Here is a 23745-nt window from a genome sequence, read left to right as displayed (position 1 = left end):
CGTCCCAAGAGCCATAACTTTTTCATTTTTCCATTGACATGGCCATATGAGGGCTTGTTTTTTGCGGGACAAGTTGTGATTTTTTAAACAGGGGGGAGGAAAAAAAGAAATGGGGAAAAAAGAAAAAAGGGGCCATGTCATTAAGGGGTTAAATAATGTATTAACTTCCTTCTCTGGGTCATTACGACGCACATGGATACCACATGTGTGATTGTATTTTTGATTTTTTACAAAGTAAAGGGAGACAAGTGTTTTTTTTATTTTTTTAATCATTTTTTTACTTTTTTTTTTTTTTTAATTTTTTTAACATTTTTTATTTTTTTTTGTCCCTTTAGGGGACTTCCACAGGGACCCATCAGGACCCCTGATCACATTCCAGGGGTCCGATGGTGACAGCCCTTTACATGCTGCAGTGACAGCCCTTTACATGCTGCAGTGACAGCCCTTTACATGCTGCAGTCACATAGACTGCAGCATGCAAAGGGTTAACACAGCAGAGATCGGAGGTTTTCTCTGATCTCTGCTGTAAGAGCAGGTACCTAGCTGTCCTCTGACAGCTAACAACCAGCTCTCCCTGCCACAGAGACCATCGGCTTGCTTCTGACAAGCCGATGGTCTCTATGGCAACCTGTAAACAAAGCAGGACATTGCCGACATGTCGGCAATATCTTCTGCTGTTTTTTCAAAGCCCTTGCTTTGATCTCTGAGGGTCTGTGCAGGCAGAGCTCACTGTCACAGCTTGTGGCATTGTGCTCTGCAGCTCCCATAGTGATACATAGCCCGGAAATCTTCCGGGCTATGTTGCTATGAGCAGTGGAGCTCGTCACGGAACTTTTCCGGGCGTGCCACTCAAGGGGTTAATGCTGTCAAAAACGCGGCAGCATTCATTTCAATGGGCGATGCACAGCGTTTAAAAACGCTGAAACGCCCCAAAAATAGAACATGCATCGCTTGAAAATCGCGGTGCTGAAAAGTACTGCAATCGAGCGGCTATCTGTGCCTGTGTGAGCGTTCCCATTGTAAACAACGGTAGCGTTGTACCGCGCTAATCACGGTAAAAAGTGTCCATGTTAGGGGGGCCTTAAAGGGGTATTAAAATATTGAGAGGAAAAGCAATTTTTGTTTAAGTAAAAAGTTTATTTACTTTTTGAAAGTGTTATATATGCATTTGGTATCGCTGTAATCATACTAAACTCGAGAATACTCTGCATGTCATTCTTACTGCCACAAGCGCCACATATCCTTTTAGTTCTGTCATTTGGAGGGAAATGGAGAAGTCTGTGAAACTGATCTGTACACCCTCCATTTAGTTAAAGGTGTCTGTTCTCTGGCATCCTCAACCCAGCTGGATGCTGAGGAGAAACAATCTTGTCACCCAGCTGGCACAAGCATCTAGGTTGCTTACTTCATTGAATTGGACAAATAAAGAGCCCCCATCAATAAGTGCTTGCTTTAAAGAAGTCAAAGAAATGTTCAGGTTTGAGGACTTAGCCGGAGCTGAGAACTTAGGACAAATGTGTAGAATGATAGCAACCATTGATTAGCTTCAGAGAGAACACCTCAAATGGGGGATCTTGCATTGCAGTCTCCTTCTGCTCTTTATCCCTTTTATTTCCGTTATCTTCCTACCGTGTTGTCCCCTCCGTGCCATGATTTTGGAGTAATGGAAGGTCTAGTTAAGCTCTATTTACCATCCTGGCATTTTATACCTCTTTTTATTCTACTCAGTCAGGAGTATTTTCTAGTTTAACTACTTTAAGATTTTATACATATACAACTGGCTTATAACAATTGATTTTCATAGTGTTGATTGCTATGTTTGTCTCTTTTTCGGAACCTCCTGAAAACCTGTTGTGTCAAGCGATGTACAATTTTATGTTTTCAGGTCTTTCCAATGAAAAGAATATAAACAAAAAAAGAATTGGAATTGCTCCTTCCTTCTTAGACAGTGGTTTGGGTAATACGTATATTTAGAAATTGTAGATCATGCAGATTCCTAAAATAATGTTTGAAGAATACCTGCACATTCACCTTCAGAACTCTTCTGCTCCGTCGGCTGTTTTCGGCTCCTTCTGGCAGCTGAAGACTGCCCCTAACAGGGCTTATATAGCGCTGTAGGAGGTCGTTTTCAGCTGCTGGAAGAAGCCGAAAATGGGTGACAGAGCAGAAACCTTCCAAAGGTCAAGGTGCAAGCACTCTTTAAAGTGCGCCCCAAGGTGTTTTTTTTAATGCATAACCTAGTTCATATTTTCATATGACCTCTATGGTAGAGCTGGGATATATCTCCATTTTACCAAATGCTTTTCTTTTTAATTAACATAATTAGACGCCCTTTTATCTCACTCAGGCTAATTAGAACTAATTCAAGAAAGGTCATATAAATTTCTTTTAATACGTTCAGATAAATACATTTTTATTATACAGTACTAACATATATTATAATTCCAAATTATGGTAAAAGTTCACATTCACAGTATAGAGGTAGGTAGCAAAATACTGCCATAATGCAGCTATTGTGACTCCAGGGCTTTATCTTAATATATAATATGAACCAGAGGCAATTGACCTTTTCGTTAAAACGCTCCTCATAGCCCAGACCAGACACTTTTTACATGAGAATAGTCATTCTACAAATGTCAATTAGCTTTGAGTAGTGTCTTGTCCTCCAGTGAGATTCATTCTGTGCCTGAAGTGATGTGCCTGGTACAGACCGTAACCAGCTCACTCATAGCCGCATAAATACATCTTCACAGCTTCCTACTTCCCACTACAATGGTTCCTTTAGGATTGCCTTTATCATTCCTATTACTGCTAGCAGAGGGTATTTGCAATCTATACAGTACTTCACAATCTTTTACCTAAAAAAAAAACAAGCGTGTTTACCGACATTCACCTTGCAGTGATAATTTAGTAAAACAATGTGAAAAGTCCAATAATCGTTGACATTTAATTCCTAAAGCCAGGTTCACACAACCCTTCCGAACCCCACAGTTGTGGCTTTGGCCGTTGTGGGGTTGACTGCCATGTCCGACAACATCTCTCTCATCGCTGATTGCAAGCCATGTGCAGATGTAGCTCTTTGTTATACAGAGTCCCAAATGTTTTGTAATTGTAATCGTAAGCAAAAAAAGAACTACATAAAAAGGAAATGAAGAAAGCAAGGGGTAAGATATGTGTCGATGATGGTGGTGGAGGTGGTAGTGGACAGGCCAAGTTGGCACTTCAACCAGCTCCTACTGAAGTAATGACTTCACATTCTGCAGGAAAAGAGGCAAGCCCACTGCCATTCCTTAGAAGCGGTTCTGTCAGTGCATTGCATCCGCAGCACGCAGAGCAGGTCGTAGAGTGGATGACACAGCATGCCTCAAGTACCACCCCCTCTTCTTCTTCCCAGTTGCAGTTCACACAGCAGTCAGTCTGCACCAGTTGGCCATGAGCACCCTCCCTCTACTAGGTCTGCTCACAGAACTTGTGCAGCTTGGGAATTTTATAAAACTGCAGGGGATGCCAGAAGAGTGGTCATCCGCGGTAAGCAATTCATGACCAGGCTGTCACCATCACCACCACCTTCACTGACATTATCTTCCCCATATTCCAGTGTGTCCCAGATCAGCAGTCACCGCTCCATCCTCCAGCTATGAGAACATAAAAAAAATACCACCTTTCAACACCCTCCACATTGACATAGATATCCATAGAATTCCACATTGTATATGTTATAGTGGCTAAGCTAGCAGTAGAGAATGATCACAGAGTACCAGATGGTGTATGTTATTAGTAGGTGCTGCATGGAGTTAATTCACTTGATGTCTGTGGAGTGGCTGCAGATCTGAGATCTGCTTTGAGGAAGTGACCAAAATGGCCAGTCGTAATGATGCACTAACCATTATGACCATCCCTGTTGCCTGCCTGCTGGAACAGACGCCACAGGAAATTGGGGTCAATAATGTGTTGTTGGAGGAGGAATGGATATCAATCTCCCAAATCTCTGGCCAGTCTGTCATTACACAATGCCGCAGGGAGGGTGGCTTTAGGCAAGAAAGGAGGAAATACATATCTCCACCCATAGGGAAGGATGGATGGGGAAGGTCAGGAGGAGAATAATATAGGTCCAGAGGCTGTGGAGGAGGCTGCGCAACATTCCTTCCATCCATCAGTAACTCCAGCTTTTCTACATGAATGGTGGGACCAGTCAGAGGACACTCTTATGTCTGACTATGAGGAATGTGAGCCATCACCCTTAGGCACTTTGAGAAATAGGAGTGCTTCTATCCTGCAGTGCTTGCAGAAGGATTGTTGTATAGCCTACATCAAAACATCAGATTATTACTCGTGGTCACCCTCCTTGATTCCTAATACAAGGCGTAAATGACAAATCTCATTCTGGCAGGGAAGAGGGACCTCAAAATGCAGCACTAACAGGAGGAGAAACTGTTAGGCAACTTGAGCAGAGCATTTCCCCATGGCCGCATGGATGCATCTGCATTGGATCATAACATACAAAGCAGTAAGCCGTAACAGCAACACCATTACCGGTGGCAAGGAAGTCTAACAGAGAAGTGGCATAGTATTCTGTTTGTAGCACAGAATACGACTTTGTCATTATCCATGATGGGCCAAGATTGTGTCAGCTCCCACAGGGATGTACTCGGACGTCATGTTGGCTCTATTAACTTCTGGGTTTCCAAGCAGAACTTTAGAAGTGCTTGCCTGCCCAGCTGCCAGTGAGCTGTCAGAAGAGTGTTCAGCACAGCTGGTCATGTGATAACTCACAGACACATCTGCCTGTTCACAGACCATGTGGATCTCCTGATGTTTATAAAAATGAACCAGGCATGGGTTTCACCTGACGTCTGCGCCCCCATTGCAGATTACATTGATTAGTTAGCAAACTGGTAACTTTTAATCACATATGACTGAGCATAGATTTATATCAAAGACCACACTGTGCCTTAAGGTGCTGTTGGTGCTCTCCATCTCCTGCATCCACCATGTTTCCTCTCATTCTCCCAAAACGAAAATTTTCAAAGCACAAGAAACCACTGTAGCTCTATAGCTTTTCCTTGGAGGAGGTCCATGCTTAAGTGTTCTGTTCATCTGGTAGAATTTATCCTTTGAGAAATGTATGACATTGCTTTTAAAACAAGCAGCACATCTGCTGTCTTCCTTTGGCACAATTTCTGATCTAGGAGACCCTATGTCAGTGATGGCGAACCTTTTAGAGACTGAGTGCCAAAACTGCAACCCAAAACCCACTTATTTACCGCAAAGTACTGACACGTCAGGGGGCAGGGCTTATCACAACGTATGATTTTACCCCCCTGTCATTCTAAAAAAGGACAGGGCTGCTTCAAAAATAGACAGCGTGCAGATTTTGACTGCTTTTTGGATGCAGAAATACTGCAGAATGTCCTCAGCGGAACTTTCTGTGGAAAATTCTGCAGCATTTCTGCATCCAGAAAGCAGTCAAAATCTGCACGCTGTCTATTTTAAAACAGCCGTGCCCATTTCAGCCACATGTAAACATACCCCAGCGGTAATAGTGACCCCACCTCCCAGCTGCCCCCAGTATAGTAGTGACACCCCACAGCGCCCCCCACATAATAGTGACACCCCTTAGCGGTCCCCTGCGCAATACTGACACCCCACAGCGCACCCCTGCGTAATACTGACACCCCACAGCGCACCCCTGCGTAATACTGACACCCCACAGCGCACCCCTGCGTAATACTGACACCCCACAGCGCACCCCTGCGTAATACTGACACCCCACAGCGCACCCCTGCGTAATACTGACACCCCACAACGCACCCCTGCGTAATAGTGACACCCCACAGCGCACCCCTCGCGTAATAGTGACACCCCACAGCGCACCCCTCGCGTAATAGTGACACCCCACAGCGCGCCCCTGCGTAATAGTGACACCCCCACAGCACGCCCCCGCGTAATAGTGACACCCCCACAGCACGCCCCCGCGTAATAGTGACACCCCCACAGCGCGCCCCCGCGTAATAGTGACACCCCCACAGTGCGCCCCCGCCTAATAGTGACACCCCACAGCGCACCCCCGCATAATAGTGACACCCCACAGCGCACCCCCGCATAATAGTGACACCCCACAGCGCACCCCCGCATAATAGTGACACCCCACAGCGCCCCCCGCGCACCCCCGCTCAGTACTGACACCCACAGCGCAACCTCGTGTAATAGTGACACCCCACAGCGCACCCCCGCGTAATAGTGACACCCCACAGCGCCCCCCCGTGCAATACTGACACCCCAAAGCGCACCCCCGCTCAATACTGACACTCACAGCGCAACCTCGTGTAATAGTGACACCCCACAGCGCGCCCCCGCGTAATAGTGACACCCCATAGCGGCCCCAGTAGTAATAGCGACATCCCACAGCGGCCCCCCGCATAATAGCGACATACTACAGCGGCCCCCCGCGTAATAGTGACACCCCACAGCGCCCCCCGTTAATACTGACACCCCACAGCGCCCCCGTGCAATACTGACACCCCAAAGCGCACCCCCGCTCAATACTGACACTCACAGCGCAACCTCGTGTAATAGTGACACCCCACAGCGCGCCCCCACGTAATAGTGACACCCCATAGCGGCCCCAGTAGTAATAGCGATATCCCACAGCGGCCCCCCGCATAATAGCGACATACTACAGTGGCCCCCCGCGTAATAGTGACACCCCACAGCGGCCCCCAGAGTTATAGCGACAACCCACAGCGTACCCCAAGTCTGTGCTGCAGCCGCTCTGTGTCCTGCTCTGTGTCCTGCTCTCCAGCTGCCACTGCCGCTCCCTCCACTGTCAGTGGCTGTGCTCATGCCGCCTGCACTCTGTCCTCTGCTGCCGACGCCGCTCCCTTCAGCGTTCCTGCTGCTGCCGCTGCTGCTCTCCCTGCTCGGTCCGCCGCTGCTCTCCCTGCTCGGTCCGCCGCTGCTCCCTCTGCTCCGTCGGCCGCTGCCGCTTCCCCTGGTAAGGCCACACACACCCCCAGCCTATCAGAAGCTGGGGGTGTTACAACATGCCAAACCCCTGTATTGTGTCGCCACCCCTAACTTCTGGTGGCGACATAATACAAGATTACCGGGGAGCCGCGGCCTTTTGGTACTCACAAGTGGTGAGCGGCCATTGGCGGCGCGTGCCAGCAGGGAGTGCTCTGCGTGCCACCTCCGGCACGCGTGCCATAGGTTCGCCACCACTGCCCTATGTGGATCTTCTTTTGTTCTCAGTGACACATCTAGGCTTAAAGGGGTTCTGACATGAAAAAAAAAAAATTGTACTCACCTTGCCTGGCCTGGCCCGATCGCCAGGCATGTCCCCTCCAGCCGGCATCTTCTTCTGTGCCTTTAAAGCAGAGCAGGAGCGGTCAAAAAGACCGCTTCCTGCTCTGGTCCGTCCGTCAGGCACTTCCGAGGTCAACGGACGGACCGCCACAGCAAGCACGTCACAAGCAGTGCTTGCTGTGGGCGGCCCGTCCGTCCTGGCTGAACTCCGGAGTGCTGCGCATGTGCAGTGGAGACGCAGCCCGTCCTGACTCCTGTCAGAGGGCACCTCTCCACTGCGCATGCGCGCGATCCCGGAGCGGCGCGGCTGCTGGAGGAAGAAGACTGCCTGCCGGGAGGCATACTAGCACTTTCTGCTTAGGTTAAGCAGCGCTGCTGATTAGAGCCACCTGATTGGCTCTTCAGCACCACGTGACTGCACAGCGTGCACCAATCAGGTGGCTCTAGTCAGGCTGCTTAACCGAAGCAGAAAGTGCTAATATGCTGCCGGGAGATGACCCCCCGATGTCAACAACAACAGGAGAACCGGTAAGTATAAGATTTTTATGCTTTAGCAGCCATTAACCCATGGGTTCCCTGGGTCCATTAGGCAGACCAGGGAACAATGGCTGCTAAAGCATAAAAAAATTATTCATGTCAGAACCCCTTTAAAAGTAACTCCCACACAACTATTTATACCAATTTTCTGGGAGAAGCTTAGTGTTCCCCAGATGTGTGGCTGTAAACCCATGCAATTTGACGGGCTTTGGCTGCATTGGAGACCTTTTGGAGAACAATTTAGTGAACCACATTTTTACTCCCACTTTAATGGGAGTCAGAATCGTTGATCCTGATTCTGGATGATATTGGTGAATTTAGCCTGATCCCACCATGAACCGCTTATTTCATTCAGCGCTTAACACTAATTGTGCGTATTCAAATTTAGACACGACATAATAATTTTTATGTGAAAGCTTTTTAACCTTACCCCATTATTCAGTCTCATCTCCATGTATCCTGCTTTAGGCTACCAAGTACGTCTGTCTGAGCGTTTCAATAAAATTGTTCTGTAGCTGTGTTTTATCATACCTGTGATGGGGTGTCACGTAAAAGCCTGAATGGATTATTATTGTACTAAGTAGTAATCATGATCCCACCGTAATGAACATGTGCTAATCATAAAGGAATTATATTTCTGCCCTGTAGTAAGTCGTGAAATCGCCAATAAAATGTCACACATCACTCTGGAGATATAGACAGTCATAAATCACAATGGTATCCTAATGGTTTATGGACATCTGTGTGCGCTTCTCCGCTCTGCACTTATTCTAGCTTCTGTGTGTTTGGCATGGTTGCTGGCTCCTGGGTCTGATGCCATAGGCAATACAGACTCTTTTTGCTTTGAGATAGCTCATTGTCCCCAGCGATCACACATGCCATCAGGTACGGCCTTCTGTGCTGTCGACAATTTCTTACATGATTTGCCCTAGAAAATCCCATGGTGTGGTATATAAATCTTGTTTTCTTGAAGCGACTTTTCCCTTGAAGGGATGCTCTTGAGTGAGTCATTATGTCTTATTAACGATCCACTGCCATGGAAACATGTTCAGGCAGCCAGCCAGGAAACAGGCTGCAAGCATTTCACTAATTACCTCGCTGATTGTCGGAATAAAAATCATACCTCCGTTGGCTCTTTACTAGTTAATTGTACCCGTTGGTAAATCGTGCCTGAAGGGGTGAAGTTTTCTTCTTTTTTTTTTAAATTACGAATTCCTTGGCTCAAAAGAAAATGGTCAGTTTTAACTTTCGCTAACTTTTGCTGGTGGAGTGACATTTTCTTATTAATTGATTATTAAGGACATAAATGTATTCATTTCTTTTGAGAATAATTCTGGGAACCTAAGAAGTTACTTTGAAATTATTAGAGTAAAAATCCTTTATTCAAGCAACCAATGAGCCAGAAGTCTTCATGGCGTTATATAAAATTAATCACCACCGTCATTTGTAATCCAGAAATGCAGACAGAATTTTGAGGGTCAGAACTACAGCTTCAAAAAGCGAAAGGGTTGGAAGTATTAGTGAAGTCTCCAAACAGTTCGTTTTTGAATTTTATTTATTTTTTAAATATAGGGTGGTTATATTTTCGTCCAAATCCCTAAATCTTACAGGCTTTGCAGGAACAGAATTAGCGATTCTGGGGTGGATTTACTAATCCCGTTTTAACAGTTATAGTGGAAGCTTTGACATTAAAAAGTGCCATATTTATCACAGTGACTCATGCCGGCTGATTAATCTGATGAAATTTTTAAACTTTCTAGTGTAACTTTATATCACCTATTAGTTGGCTTAGTGTACACCAGATTTGGGTGCAATGCCTGGTGCATAATGTAGCATTTAGTACTCAGCCAGCCATAAGCAATCATCACAGGAAGATTCGGGCTTGGTGAAAGAAATTACGCCGGTGATCACTCTGTACAGTTCTGCCAAGAAAATCGGCTCAGGTAGCAAACACATGGTTTATGCAACCCAAATGCCGATTGTACATGTGGACATCTCCCAATGGCCTTCATCGAAATCAGATTGATTACATCCTGTGTAATCATTGTTGGCAAAGTTCAGTCGTTGCAATAAAAACCTTTCCTTGTGCTGACTGCGGCACTGATCATGAACTCCTTGCAGCCAAGATCAGGATTAAAATCCAAAGCGTTCAGAAAGGTGCTCCATTGAGAAAATTCAACAACTTCTAAAATCCTCCAATCATACACTAATGAGGTAGCAAACAGATTCAAACTGCTTGACACATCAGAAAAGCATCCAGAGGAACTACGGCACAAAATACAGTCCACTGTTATGGAAACGCCCAGTAAGCACCTCACCTATAAGAAGCAGGAAAAACGACGCTATTGGTTGTCCGAGCAAACCCTCAGAATAGCCGATAAAAGAAGAGCAGCAAAGGATGCCGGCAACAAAGACTAGGTTCGGCAACTAAATTCCAAATTTCCGTGAGCGGCAAGGAAATGGACTGGAATGAGCGTTGCAAGCAACTCAAAGCAGAAGCCATGAAAGGTCGAATGTGAGGCCTATTCTCACAGGTCAAGATGGCCCAGAAACCTTTCTTGGCACGCAATAGCACAATCAAAGACAAAAATGGGAAGGAACTGAATAACCGACAGAGTATCAAGGATAGGTGGAGGGAATGCTCAGAGGAACTATATGCCTGCAACCACATACCTGGACCATTGCATGAGGTGGAGCCTGTGGACATGAAGCTGTCCATTATGGAGTGAGAAGTAGTTATGGCAATGAAACCGCTAGCCAAAAATAAAGCATCGGGCATAGAAAACATACTGGCAGAGCTATTGCTGCCAGTACCAGTAAAAACCATCACAGCGCTGTGCCAGGCAGTCTGGGCATCCACACAATGGCCATAGGACTGGAAAAGATCCGTTTTCATCCCTATACAAAAAAGTGACTCACAGAATTGCTCCAACTACCGAACAATAGCTCTCATTCCGCATGCAAGCAAGATCCTTCTCAAAATTATACAGGAAAGACTGAGGTCAGTAGTTGAAGCGGCACTCCCTGATGAGCAAGCAGGATTTCATCGAGAATGCGGCACCTGCAAATATATTGCAAACCTGTAATGGACCATGGAAAAAGCTTCAGAATAACAAAAAAATATATACATGTGCTTTATTTACTACATCAAGGCCTTTGACTGTGTCAACCATGACAAGCTATGACAGACCCTACAAGAACTGGGCATATCAGCACATCTTGTCAAGCTGATAAAATCACTTTATACCAATTAAAAAGCCACTGTAAGAACCCAGTATGGAGACACAGACTGGTTTGGGATGGGCAAAGGCATCCGACAGGGCTGCATCCTCTCACCCTTCTAGTTTAACCTATATGCGGAAGTGATCATGCGTAAAATGGACCTAGACAAATTGGAAATCGAGGTGAAAATAGGTGGAAGAAACATCAACAATCTCCGTTATGCGGATGACACAACTCTGCTTGCAGGAACAGAAGCAGGTCTGAAGCAGCTAATATGAAAGATTAAAATTGAAAGTGAAAAAATAGGGCTCTACCTGAATTTAAAGAAGACTACAATTATGACAACTGCAAAAAATGGCCAAATTCAAATCAGAATCGACAATAAGGTCATAGAATGTGTGTGAGACTTCATCTTCCTTAGCTCAAATTGCCCAGGCTGGAGAATCTTTGCCAGAGATAAAACGTATGATAGCATTGGGGTGAAGCGCAATGCTAAACATTGACAAAATCTGGAAAAGTAGGGATATTGGTATAGCAACTAAACGCAGGATAGTGCAAACCATCGGTTTCCCCATATCCATGTATGAATGTGGAAGCTGAACTGTGAATAAAGCTGATATAAGGAGGATTGATGCGTTTGAGCTATGGTGCTGGCGAAAGCTGCGTATGCCCTGGATGACGGAATAACAAACAGAGAAGTCCTGAATCATATAGGACCTGATATATCACTGGAGGGCAAGATGACCAGAGTCAGACTAACGTATTTTGGCCATGTAATCCGAACAGAGTCGCTAGAAATATCTATATAATGCTTGGACAGATAAGTGGCAAAAGAAGGCCTGGCTGCCAAAGAACATGATGGCTGATACTGTCAGAGCTGATGGTGGCATGGATATCACACTACTGAAAGAAGCTGTGCAAAACTGAAAAACATGGAGTGAGCTTGCCTTTTGGGTCGCTGAGGATCGTGAACGACTAAATGACCAACAACAGCAACCATGAAACCATAACCCTTATTCGAATGCATTGCAAATTGTCTGAAACTATTGTAGACGTGCAGTACACAGAAGGGCCAATAGAGGGCTACAGACAGGACTTCTGGTACTGCAAAAAAAGGGTTAAGACCTATGGTTGAGGCAGGAACTAATATAAAACGAGTAGATCCTGCTACACCTAGGGGAGAAGTTAAGGCTCAGTGTAGCTAGAAGGATTGCTAGCCTGAGGTCCAGTTTGGACTAGTAAGGTCAAAGGTCATTTGACAGAGGAGAACGCCCTCCAGATGCCCCGAGTGGGATAGTGACGGTGGCTCTGTGGGTTTGTGTTGACTTTGTGTTGCATGCTGTGTACATATGTTTGCTGTGCTGATGTGAAATAAATGCTGGCAGGTGCCAGTTTTAAAGAAATCACGACTCTGGAGTATTGTATATGTGTGGTGTCCATTCCGGCTGAAAGGCAAAAGACAGTAATCCACAGGCGAGTGAACCCCCTTGCCATACTGCCTAAAACATACTACCATTTTGCTGCAAAGCATTTAAGACCGTTTTCTTGCGCAATTTGTCCCAGAAAACCACTGCTTTTTCAACAGTACATCTGCCCCATTGTTTTTACTATAGCTTCTAATGAAGTTAGATATAACAATTTTGACTTCATTTGGTCTAAGCTAAAACTATATTAATCTCTTTGCAACATGAATAGACATCTATGTGGAATCAAATCATCTTTGCTCCATCAAAAGTTTAATTTAGGGCTCACTCACGCGGGCGTACATTAGCTGCGTATTACGCAGTGCTGAATCTCCCTAGACTTGTTTAGAGGCAATCCGACCTGCGTTTTTCACAGCTGTGAGAAAAATAAATCACAGCATGCTCTCTTATAGTTCCTACTATGGATTAAAAATATCTGTATGAGAGCAGTAAAAAATATGCAGTGAATAAACATGTATTTACTGTGTATTTAGGCAGGAAGGCAGGAGAAATCTCCTACACCATTTTGCTTTTTTTTTATTGCGCACATAAATACGCAGACATCACAGTTTTTTCCGTGTGCAAAATACTGAAAATGCAGGGAATATGTGTATTCCAGTCTTGTAAACACACTGTGTGAGGCCTTACACTGTTACCAACTTGAATGATCTTTCATAGTGACAATCTTATCCCTGAAATGTAGCAGAAAACAGAAAAAAAAAGTTTCTTGGTGCTGCTGCTAATTTGTTCTGTTAAGGGCGGGCTTTGGGCCCAATCGGTCTTCCTTCCCCTCTGGCAGCTGACAATATAGTCAAGTAAAACAAGCTAGTGTGTGCTCCCATTTGAGTCACTGCTAGGCAATTGGTGTGACTAGGTAGCTGCACCCACAGCACTTTAGTATATAGTGTAGACATGCAAAGGGTGAAGTTGTGGATGGAGTATACCTCCCTCCCAGGCTTTTAGTCTGGACAGGGTGGCGCTCCAGTCCAGAGCTTCACCCTAGTTCTCTGGAAGCGCAGCTGTAGGCCCTGACCTCATTACTGGAGCATAAAAGACTGCAGCTCCAGGAAGTCAGGGCCTGACAGCTTGAGGAGAGAAACCTCTGTACACTTGGTGTGGTGCAAACTGACTTTATGCTTGTGTGGACTGGAGCACCCTGCGCGGTGCCTATGCTATGGTAAAGGACACTGTTGGTTTGATGTGCTGAAAAGAATAAAGTTTGCCGTGAATTGGTTTGGAGTCCAGTGTGTCGCTGCCACCCCTCTCCTGGAGCACACTTTCTACAATAGGTTTCCACAGATTTAGCCACATAGTTGGTCCTACTCAACTGATGAGTCCAAATGATAATATATATATTTTTTTAAAACTCTTCTTTTATTGGCATTTAAAAGAGAGAACATACATAAGCAGGTCTCATCAGTTACACAAAGCTTTTGATCACATAATATACATTGCCGTTACAATATTAAATGTCCACTTCAGCTTTCCAGTTTAACATTTTCTGTGCATAAAGTGTTACCCTGCCCATACATATTCCTTCCCCTTTATATTTCTACCCATTACCTCCCTCTCCTACCCTCCAACCATCTTAACCCCCCTATTATAGAAACAATAGCAAAATATCAACATCTATACCTGAAACATTTAAACTAACCCGCAAAAGCTGCCCCTCCTTATCCTGGATCAGTTTTTGAACCCCCACCCAATAATTCTGCATCTTAGGGCAACGCATATGCCGTGTAGAAAGTCAGATTTTGGATGTGAGCATCTAGGACATGCTTGTAGTCTTACTGGACCGCTGGGGTTCTGTGGTTTGTCAAACCCATATATAGCTCCATGAATTATCTTAAAGTAGGTTTCCCTCCATATTTCATTTGTTACTTCCTGCCTCACCGAAGCCCAACTCTCAACTATTCCCTGGAGTAACTCTGGATCTTGGAACTCTCATGCCCATTTTTTGAATAAGCCTGAGTTGTTCTTCATCCCCCAATCCTCTGTAAATTTGGAATACAATTTTGAAATTGAGTGTTTATATGAGTAGTTTTTAACCAAGATATCTATTGGGTTAAGTATTACTTCCTTGGCTATATCAGCTAGTCTTTCCCGAAGGAAACTGTGTACTTGTGCGAATGGTAGAAAGTGGGTTGAAGGTAACCAAATTCCTCACACGTTTCTTTAAAGGTCTTGTATCTGGGGCATTCTGGATGAAGGAGATGTTGGACTTTCATAATCTCTTTGTGCCGTCACATTTCAAACATTTTGTTTTCCCTCTCTTCCTTAAATTCTGGGTGTTACCACAAGTCCATGTGTTTGGAGATTTTAAATGACAATCCGTATCTCCTGCGAGCTATTTTCCAGGCTGCTATGGTGTCTTTTGCCGTAATAGAGTGTTTACATTCTATTGGGAGACTAGTATAGCTTGTGTGTAATAGGGAATATAGACTCCATGGGTTAAATAGATCCGCTTCTAGGTCAATATTCGAGTAATCGTTGGAACCCCTTAGCCAGTCCAAAGAATGTCTCATGAGGCTAGCCACATTATAGAACCGAATGTCTGGAAAATTAAGTCCCTCTCTACTTTTGGGAGCATTAATTTACTCAAAGCTATGCGAGGTCGTTTGCGTGACCACACAAAGGCCACGAGAGCCGTATGCAGTTTTCACAGGTCCCGTCTTTGAAGTAAAAGTGGTATCGTCTGCAATGGGTAAAGAAGTCTTGGAAAGCTAATCATTTTTATCAGGTGGCACCTGCCCATGAAGGAAAGCTGGAGATTGCTCCACCTATGTAACTCCTTTATTATTTTGAGTATTGTTGGTGAATAATTGAGTATATAAAGCGACTCCGGCTTCTTACCTATATTTATACCCAGGTATTTGATATGGGTTTTGGCCATACTGACAGGGAAACTTTTGAAGTCTGCATCAGTAATTTGGCCTCAGGGAGACATATCCAACAATTCACATTTAGTGGTGTTTACTTTGAAACCTGACAGCTTCCCGAAAGCTTCCAATAGGGCAAAGACATGCGGCAAATCAGATTTCTAACAAGTGCTAACAAGATATCATCTGCAAATAGCATGGTTTTTACTGTTCTTCCCCGGACCCTTATGCCCTCGATCCTGAGGGAATTGGATTGTCACGCGTATACCCGTCGAACAAAGTCTCAAGCAATGGGGCCATCTGATCTTTTAGTATTTTATAAGATTCCCCTGTATACCCGTCTGGTCCCGGAGCTTTATTATTTCCCATATTTTTATGCACTCTTTAATTTCCAATTGGGACACGTAAATTCAATACTTCACATTGTTCGTCAGTCAGTGTTGGCCAGGATATGTCTGAAAATAAATCTTCCCCTGAGAATGATTAATATTTTGAAGTAGCAGGGTGCATTTTACCTATAGATCACGGTGGAGAGGGGAATAATCATTTCTCTATGAAGTTTAGTCTGGGGTCAGACTGAGGCAATTAGTTGCCATAGACACATGTTGTGCTTTAGAATTTCTTATACTTATAATTTTGGTAAGTTTTTTTTTAATATCACTGAAAATATTGTAGATTTCCTATTTAAGACTATTTGCCAGGTAGAAGTGGCCTGGACGTGTAGCAGAAAGCCCTTCCCCCTGCTAGTATCCTGCACAGGACAGTGAGTTGCATTTTTGTTTTAATATAATAATATATAAAATGTACCTTCTTTACGCTTTTTATGTTTTGCAGCTGACAATTACAACAGTGAAGAGGATCACGGCTACATTCTCATTGATCGGATGGTAAGAGATGTTTTTGGCCTTCGGATGAATACGATGAGTTTTAAAGATCTATCTTCGGCTCAGTTCCTTCATAATATTGGAATTTTTAACCCCAAGAATCCACAACATGTTGAGGCTCTGAAACGGCTAAATAAATTTAAAATGCTGAATGCAACTTTTTTACAGACTTTTACTGCACAGCGATGCTCCCACCCATCTCCAGTGTAGGAAACTACGCCCATTTACCCGAGTGCAGCTCTGTTGCAGTTTACTGCAGGTGGATGGAAGTGCTGCTATGTGGAAAAAGAATAAACTCACCTCGGCCCCTACTAATCATAATATGGCAGTTTCTGGTGTTTATGTATTGAATAGAGATGAGCGACCCGAATCTGTAAAGCTCGAATTCGGGTCAAACATTGTTATTACCGGTGAGAACCCGAACCTCGGGAGGTTTGTTTCTGCTAAACCAGAAGTTCATAAAAATCCTTCAAACAAGTACCTAGTCGTGGTGGTTCCTCTTCAATGGATATAGCTCAGTAGTTAGAACTGTTGACTAGGAGTGCTGGGTCTAGGTTCAGATCTGACCAAAGACAACATCTGCATGGAATTGGAAAACTCCTTGTAGATGTTGCCTTCAGACAGATTGGAACCTTGGATTCCATTACTGCAAGACAACAGTGCTAACCACTGAGCCAACATGCTCCTCCTTTCTTCAGAGGAGGAAGGAAGAAGGTATAAGAAGAATGGTGGTATAGTGGTTAGTACTGTTGCCTTGCAGTGGAGTTCTAGGTTCAAATCTGACCAAGGACAACATCCGAATGGAGTTTATATGTTCTGTTTCTTCTCCCTTCCCCATCTAAAGGAAAAAGATGCATAGTGGCTCAGTGGTAAGCACTGTTGCATTCCAGTGATGGAGTCCTAGGTACAAATCTCACCAAAGAAAATCCCATGCAGATGTTGTCCTTGGTCAGATTTGAACCTAGGACTCCAGGACTGAACGTCAACAATGCTAACTACTAAGCTAAATTCATAGCAACCTTCTCCTTCCTCATTCCTTCTTTCTCTTCCCTCCAATATAAAGGAAAGACTTAGGCCAAATGCACATGGCAATGCACAAATTCCAGTACCCTGTGTACCTATCAGTGTCTTCTTTTTCTGTACTGCGGATGGTCTGCCCGGCTCGCTGTCGGGCATGCGCAGCGCAGGTTTGTTTTTTTTTAAACTCCCGCTTTTCCCACGGAATCCGCAGCCTTCAATGGAAGCTGTCCGTGCGGGAATCGCAGGAAAATGGAGCATGCTGCGAGTTTTCATCCGCTAGCTGAAATCGCAACTGGTTTCCACTTGTGTGCATGAAGAATCTTTTTTGCATTGCATGCTATGGAGGGTTATTGCTGCAGAATATGGAGGTGGACGCCAGCCCCGGATTCCACAGCAAAAATCAGACCGAGTGCATTGGGCCTAAGGCTGGCTGCACATGGGTGGGTTGAATCCCGCAGCGGATTCCATCCTTGTGCCCGGCCGGCATCCGCGCATACCTGCTTCCTGAAATCTTCTCTGTACTGCGCATGGTCCGCATGGCGAGCTGTCGGATATGCGCAGTACAGATGTTTTTCTTAAAACCTTTGCTTTTCCCAAATCATCTGCTAACGATGACACGGAATCCGCAACCTTTCCGCAATGTCATTGTAGAACATTCGTGGATTGGACGGCTTCCATTGACTCCAATGGAGCTGTATGCGCGGAATCCGCAGAAAAATAGAACATGCTGCGATTTTTTTCTCTTGGAGCGGAAAATCGCGATTGATTTCCGCTCAAGTAGAGGAAAAAGCAATTTTTAATTGCATGTATATGGGTGGTATTTGCTGTGGAATCCGTAGGCAGATGCCCGCTCTGGATTCTGCAATGCAAATCTGCCTGTGTGCAGCCGGCCTAATACTTCTGTTGGAGAAAGAGCAGAGTGCAAAAAAGTAAGCAAGTAGTGGCGAGAGCAGGGGTAGATGGATATGAAGGGAGATATCAGGATTGACAGTGGAGGTGCAGAAAGTGAGGAACCTATGTTCCATGAGCTACAGTATTATATAGTGACTGCTAAATGGCGTCATGGGTGTGCAGATGCTCTGGTCTAATATGTTGTGTTGATTGCAGATTTAGGCTGCATTCCCACGAACGTATATCGGCTCGGTTTTCACGCCGAGCCGATATACGTGGTCCTCATGTGCAGGGGGGGGGGGGATGGAAGAGCCAGGAGCAGGAACTGAGCTCCCGCCCCCTCTCTGCCTCCTCTCCGCCCCTCTGCACTATTTGCAATGGGGAGAGGCGGAATGGGGGCGTGGCTAATTCTCAGAACTTTTCCCCGCCCCCATCTCGCCTTCTTTCATTGCAAATAGTGCAGAGGGGTGGAGAGGAGGCAGAGAGGAGGTGGGAGCTCAGTTCCTGCTCCTGGCTCTTCCATCCTCCCCCCCCCCCCCCTGCACATGAGGACCACGTATATCGGCTCGGTGTGAAAACCGAGCCGATATACGTTCGTGGGAATGCAGCCTAAAACTGTAAATGAAATATAAATGTTTTAGCAGATAGACATGTAGCAAACATCTACACTTAGGCCTCATTCAGATGTAATCTCTGGGTCGACTCGCTCCGGACAGCATACTGACGCCCATCCATATGCCATCCGATCTGCAGAGACAGTTGATACTACGTGTACTATCGTCATACATGATACGGACGAGAATAGGACACATGGCGATTTTATTTTTTTCACGCGTTTTCACGCGTTTTGTCCATGTAGATAGCCTCATAATTGATAATGGGTCCGTGTGCTGTGCGTGAACTACACGGCCTGAAAATACAGCCAACTGAATAAGGCCTCGTAGACATTTGCATTCTTCTAGCAGTAAATATATAGGTTATAGGTTGGGAGGATCGTTTCAAATGCCTCACATGATAACCACTTGTATGTCTGTATTCCAGCTTCTGCATGCTTGTTGTAATCTGGCTGTTCAGAAAATACAATTCTTTGGCGCAGGTAAGGACGTTTTAATGCTTATCATGAGTGTTGAATGATCAATATTCACGTTATTTCTGAACTCGAGGTATCTTCAGTATGTGCAGATGAGTTGGAGCTGAATTCAACATTCAGTTTACCTGCAGTCCTATGTAAAACCATAGGTAACATATTGTAGTGTCCTCTGCTACCTGAAACTCTCTGCTACATCCTTATGTGTGTAATGAGCCATTTACACGGGACGATTATCGGTCAAAAATCGTTCAGATTAATAAAAATTAGCGTCCCGTATAAATGTAAAAACATCATTTACTATTCGTTCGCTATTTGTTGTCGCTGACTTTGCTGGATTACGGGCTTGTCGTTTTGTGTAAACGCTACCCACTCAGCGCTTTACATAGGAGTTGAAGCACTGAGCGAGAAGCCCGTGATCCAGGGGTAAAGTCCGCCTGTCCAAACGCTCGGCACGAGAACTAACGGCCTTACTGGTGACGTCAGCACTCGTGCAGTTGTGTACACAATTGTCTGCCCGTGTAAAAGGGACATAAACAACAAAAAGGCTGGTGCTATTTGAGATGTCCGTATTTATTGCCGTTTATGTTCCTATTTTAAAACATTTGTTAAATATATAAAAGGCCGGCTGCCCACGAACGGATTTGCATTGAGGAATCCGCGGTCAGCGCCCGCACTGCAGATCTGCAGCAAATAGTGTTCTTTACATGCTATGGAAAATCACAGCTTCCTTCACCCTCACGGAATCTAATTGCGATTTCCTTAAGCAGTGGAAAATTCGCAGCATGTTCTATAGTGCAGATTCCACAGGGATGACTTCCATTGAAGTCAATGGAAGCCGTCTGATCGGTTGCCCTTGCGTAATTGACATTGCGGAAAGGTTACAAATTCCGTGCCATCACCTAGCGACGGCATAGGAAAAATTAATTATTTTTTAAAATCCGTACTGCACGTCTGATGCCAGCTAGCCGCAGCCATCCGCAGGACAGGTAACGAAAAGAAAATACAGGTAAGTGCGAACACCGGCTGCTGTCAGGGTCAGATTCTGCTACGGGCCTTAGGCTGCCTGTTCACGGGCCTTGTGAAATTCGCCACCCGGGAGCAGGAGCCTGCAGGCGGATCTCCGCAGTCAGCCTATCTGACAAATAGGCTGACCCTGGAGAATCGTGGCAATTCGCAGCGTGCTGCGAATTGCCAGCCATAAGCGGAGAATCGCTATGATTCCCTGCTCGTGGACAGTAGGGCTGCGCTTTCCATAGCAACGCTATGGAAAGCATTCACTGTGTTCCCTGCGGCCGGATTATTGCTGCGGGGAGCGCAGTGAACATTCGGCCGTGGACAGGAGCCCTTACACATGAGGGTGCTTAGCATTATAAATCAGCTAGCCCAATTAGCAACTCAATTTGTCAGTAGTACATTAAAGGAGTAGTTTGGGGCGTTTTAAAAGGTCACTGAACTTTAAGACAACTTGTGTTAATATAATAGCCAATGTGTTAACTATCAAAAGTAATCAATTTATTCACCTAAAATGACTGTTTTGTGCTGAAAAATCTATTCTAAAGTGCTGGTCGCTAGGATTCTCCCTACTTTTTATTTGTTGCCTACTGCCTGATATGTGAAGATAATAGTATAAAGAACAGGAAGTTAAGAATAGTGATGACTCATAAAATCTATGGAGAGGAGAGGGGAAGGAGGAGTGAAAGTGACTCCTACAGACACTGCAGCAGCTAACAGAAAATTAAAGATGCAGCCCGCAGAGGGGAAACCTAATGAAAATGCAGAATACAACCTAAGGTCGACTTTTGGCGTGTGCGTCCTGTGCAACTGTAAAGGGCGCATCACTCCAATAAGATGAAGGGGTGCTGCCCAGCCATGCTGGTAAAACTCTGGCAGGTGGAAGGGGTTAAATGCCGTAATACACACTCTCACATGCTGCTGTCTGCTCTGAGTCCTGCAGTCGATCATGCTTAGCAGTTTCTTCGCACCTCCCCCTGCTGGGCTTCGGTGTTTGGATACACTGAATGCTGGAGCCTGGTCCGGGAAGAAGTGAAGCAGCTGCTATGTGCGATCGATCACAGAGAGACTCAGCGGGTCAAGAACTCAGAGCAGATGGCAGCGTGTGTCAGTGTGTATTATTGTATTTAACCCCTTTCACCTGCAGGAGCTTTAGCAGCTGGGCTGCCCTAAACATGGACTGGGGCACAGAGGAGGGTTTCTTACTATGTGGGGCCACAGAGAGGGTTACTACTTGGGCCACTATTACTAAATGGGGACACCAAGGGAATCCTATTACTAAGTGGGGCCACATACGGTTCTAAACACAGCGTATCTGCTACAGGCTTCCACAGTGGAAAAACCCGCAGTAAATGCACTGGAAATCCACAGTGGCCAAATCCAAACCTGAATGGTGCGGTACAAGTGGTCCAGGAACTGCTGTGGGTGATCGTTACTCTCCAGACAGTGTGTGGGAGCCAGGTATTTTACACCCCTTTTTTGTGGCTCTGTGTGTGTGTGTTAGGCAAGACAAGAAGTACTAATTTAAGGACAGTGCTATTGCTAGCCATGAGAGATTTGGGCCAATGATTCTGAAAGAAATGGAGTCACAAGAAATTCACCAGGAAATTCAGGGTTTGGATTGTTATGATGATGTTCCAGAAGATGATGACACGACTGTCATTGAATAAATCTTGCTTTGTGTTCATAAATATCGGGATTGGTAAACATACCATAGATTGTTGTACATGGAAATAATGGTAGGAACAACAAAATTAATTTGCATTTGAAAGGATACCACAACAGGATGGGATAGAGAATTAAAAACATACTTAAATAGTCCACTGATAAAGATGTGAAGGTTGTATGGCCCCCGAATTAGTGTTAGAGGGTCACCAGGCCAGCAGTGTTATTTGTGCTATAGATGTCTCATTGAATCCTCTTGAGGAATGTAACCCTCTGTTGCAAGTTTCAAAAGTTGTTATAAGAAGACACATGGCATTTTATTCTAAAAAGTCATCTGAAAGTGCAGGTAGACATTAAAAATAAGACTGAAAGCAACAAGACAAGTATTACTCACTGCTCTATTGTCACCTCTCCCGCACTCCAACGGTTTTCTGTTGCTATTCTGCAGTGTTGATGTTGCGGCTAAATGCGTGTGATCACTGTTCACTGATTGGCTGCAGCAGTCACGTGTTTGTAGTCCTAATGTCATCCCTGTAGGATGGCAATAGATTTTCCAGGTGAGTAGCATTAAACTGGTACCATAGAGGATAAGCTCTTTTGGTGGGACAAACTCTTTAAAACTGCTAGTTAGAACTCTGCTGCTGCCGTGTCAATCAATTCGTGAAATAATTGGCTGAGAGAGTGTGCAATGATTGTGGTAGACCACAAGACTTGCAAGTATGGAGTTGGTGGGGATCCAAATATTTAGCAGTGTATATTTCTAATTAATTTAATAACTTAAAACAGATTTGCAGTTGATTTGCATGCTTTATGTTCGTCAATATTGGCTGCTCTTTGCCTCCCTGCATTAGGGCACAAATATCATCAATAATTCCAGTTTTGCTGTATTGTCTGATGTAGTCTGAAACATACCTCCTGTGCCACGAGTGGCTGGGACTGCTGATCTGTCTCTCCCTCATACCTGTTTTCAGATTGGCAGATCGGTACAAGCACAGGCCCACCAGGACCTTGGGACTTGTGCACAGTGAGGATATAATGATTAGAAATGTCTAACAGCTAAACCTTTAATAGGAATATCTGTTAAAGGGAACCTGTCAGCTGCTTCAACCCAACTAAACTGACTACAGGAGCAGACTACTGAATTACAGCAATTTCCAGAAATAAGTTTATTTTACCATTTGAAAGCACAGCTGCGGAAAATGTCTTTTAAAATCTCCCGCTCCGCATGCTAATCTTTGGTGGGCGGGCCCAGACTGTTTCTTCTGGGCGGAGTTTTTGGCCTCAACCGTGAACCTTAGCTGCTGTGTTCCATGTCATCCACAGAGTGCTTTGATCGCCCATGCATGCGCCAGAAGTACACGGACCGGCACATGTGCAGATGAGAACGACGAATCGCCCTTCAAAGGCGATACATGATCTGTGCATGCACCGGTCGGCAAACCTCTGGCGTATGCGTGAGAGATCAAAGCACTCTGTGGATGATGTGGAGCATAAAGCTGAGGTGGGCGGGTTTATGCTAAAAACTCCCGCCAGAAGAGATGGCCTGGGCCTGCCCATCGGACCGCACCGCAGATATTATAAGAAACTTATCCCTAGGTATGCTTTCTAGTGAAAATTAAAAAACGTATTTTTGGAAATTGCTGCTCCTGTAGTCAGTTTAGTAGTGCTGCAACCTTGGACTGGTTCCCTTTAGCTGTTGCACATACTGTATACTAAGAGGATGAACCAGGAGTTGTGTTTAGTACTATTAATTAGTGTAGGCAGATATATATGTTTGT

At 44.9% G+C, this 23745-nt stretch overlaps 1 protein-coding gene across 1 annotated transcript in view; it reads left to right on the top strand.

Moving 5' to 3' along the window:
- Positions 1-23745, top strand: part of LOC136625606 (uncharacterized) — a 532926-nt gene that overhangs the window by 14490 nt on the left and 494691 nt on the right. Inside the window, exons 3-4 of the mRNA XM_066599945.1 lie at positions 16241-16293; positions 19243-19297. Of these exons, the coding sequence (XP_066456042.1) occupies positions 16241-16293; positions 19243-19297 (108 nt within the window). The remainder of the gene's footprint in view (positions 1-16240; positions 16294-19242; positions 19298-23745) is intronic.

Source organism: Eleutherodactylus coqui, chromosome 4, assembly GCF_035609145.1.
Source record: "Eleutherodactylus coqui strain aEleCoq1 chromosome 4, aEleCoq1.hap1, whole genome shotgun sequence".
Classification (NCBI taxonomy): domain Eukaryota; kingdom Metazoa; phylum Chordata; class Amphibia; order Anura; family Eleutherodactylidae; genus Eleutherodactylus; species Eleutherodactylus coqui.
The sequence above is the reverse complement of the archived record's forward strand: the minus strand, read 5'-3'. Positions and strand labels throughout refer to the sequence as shown.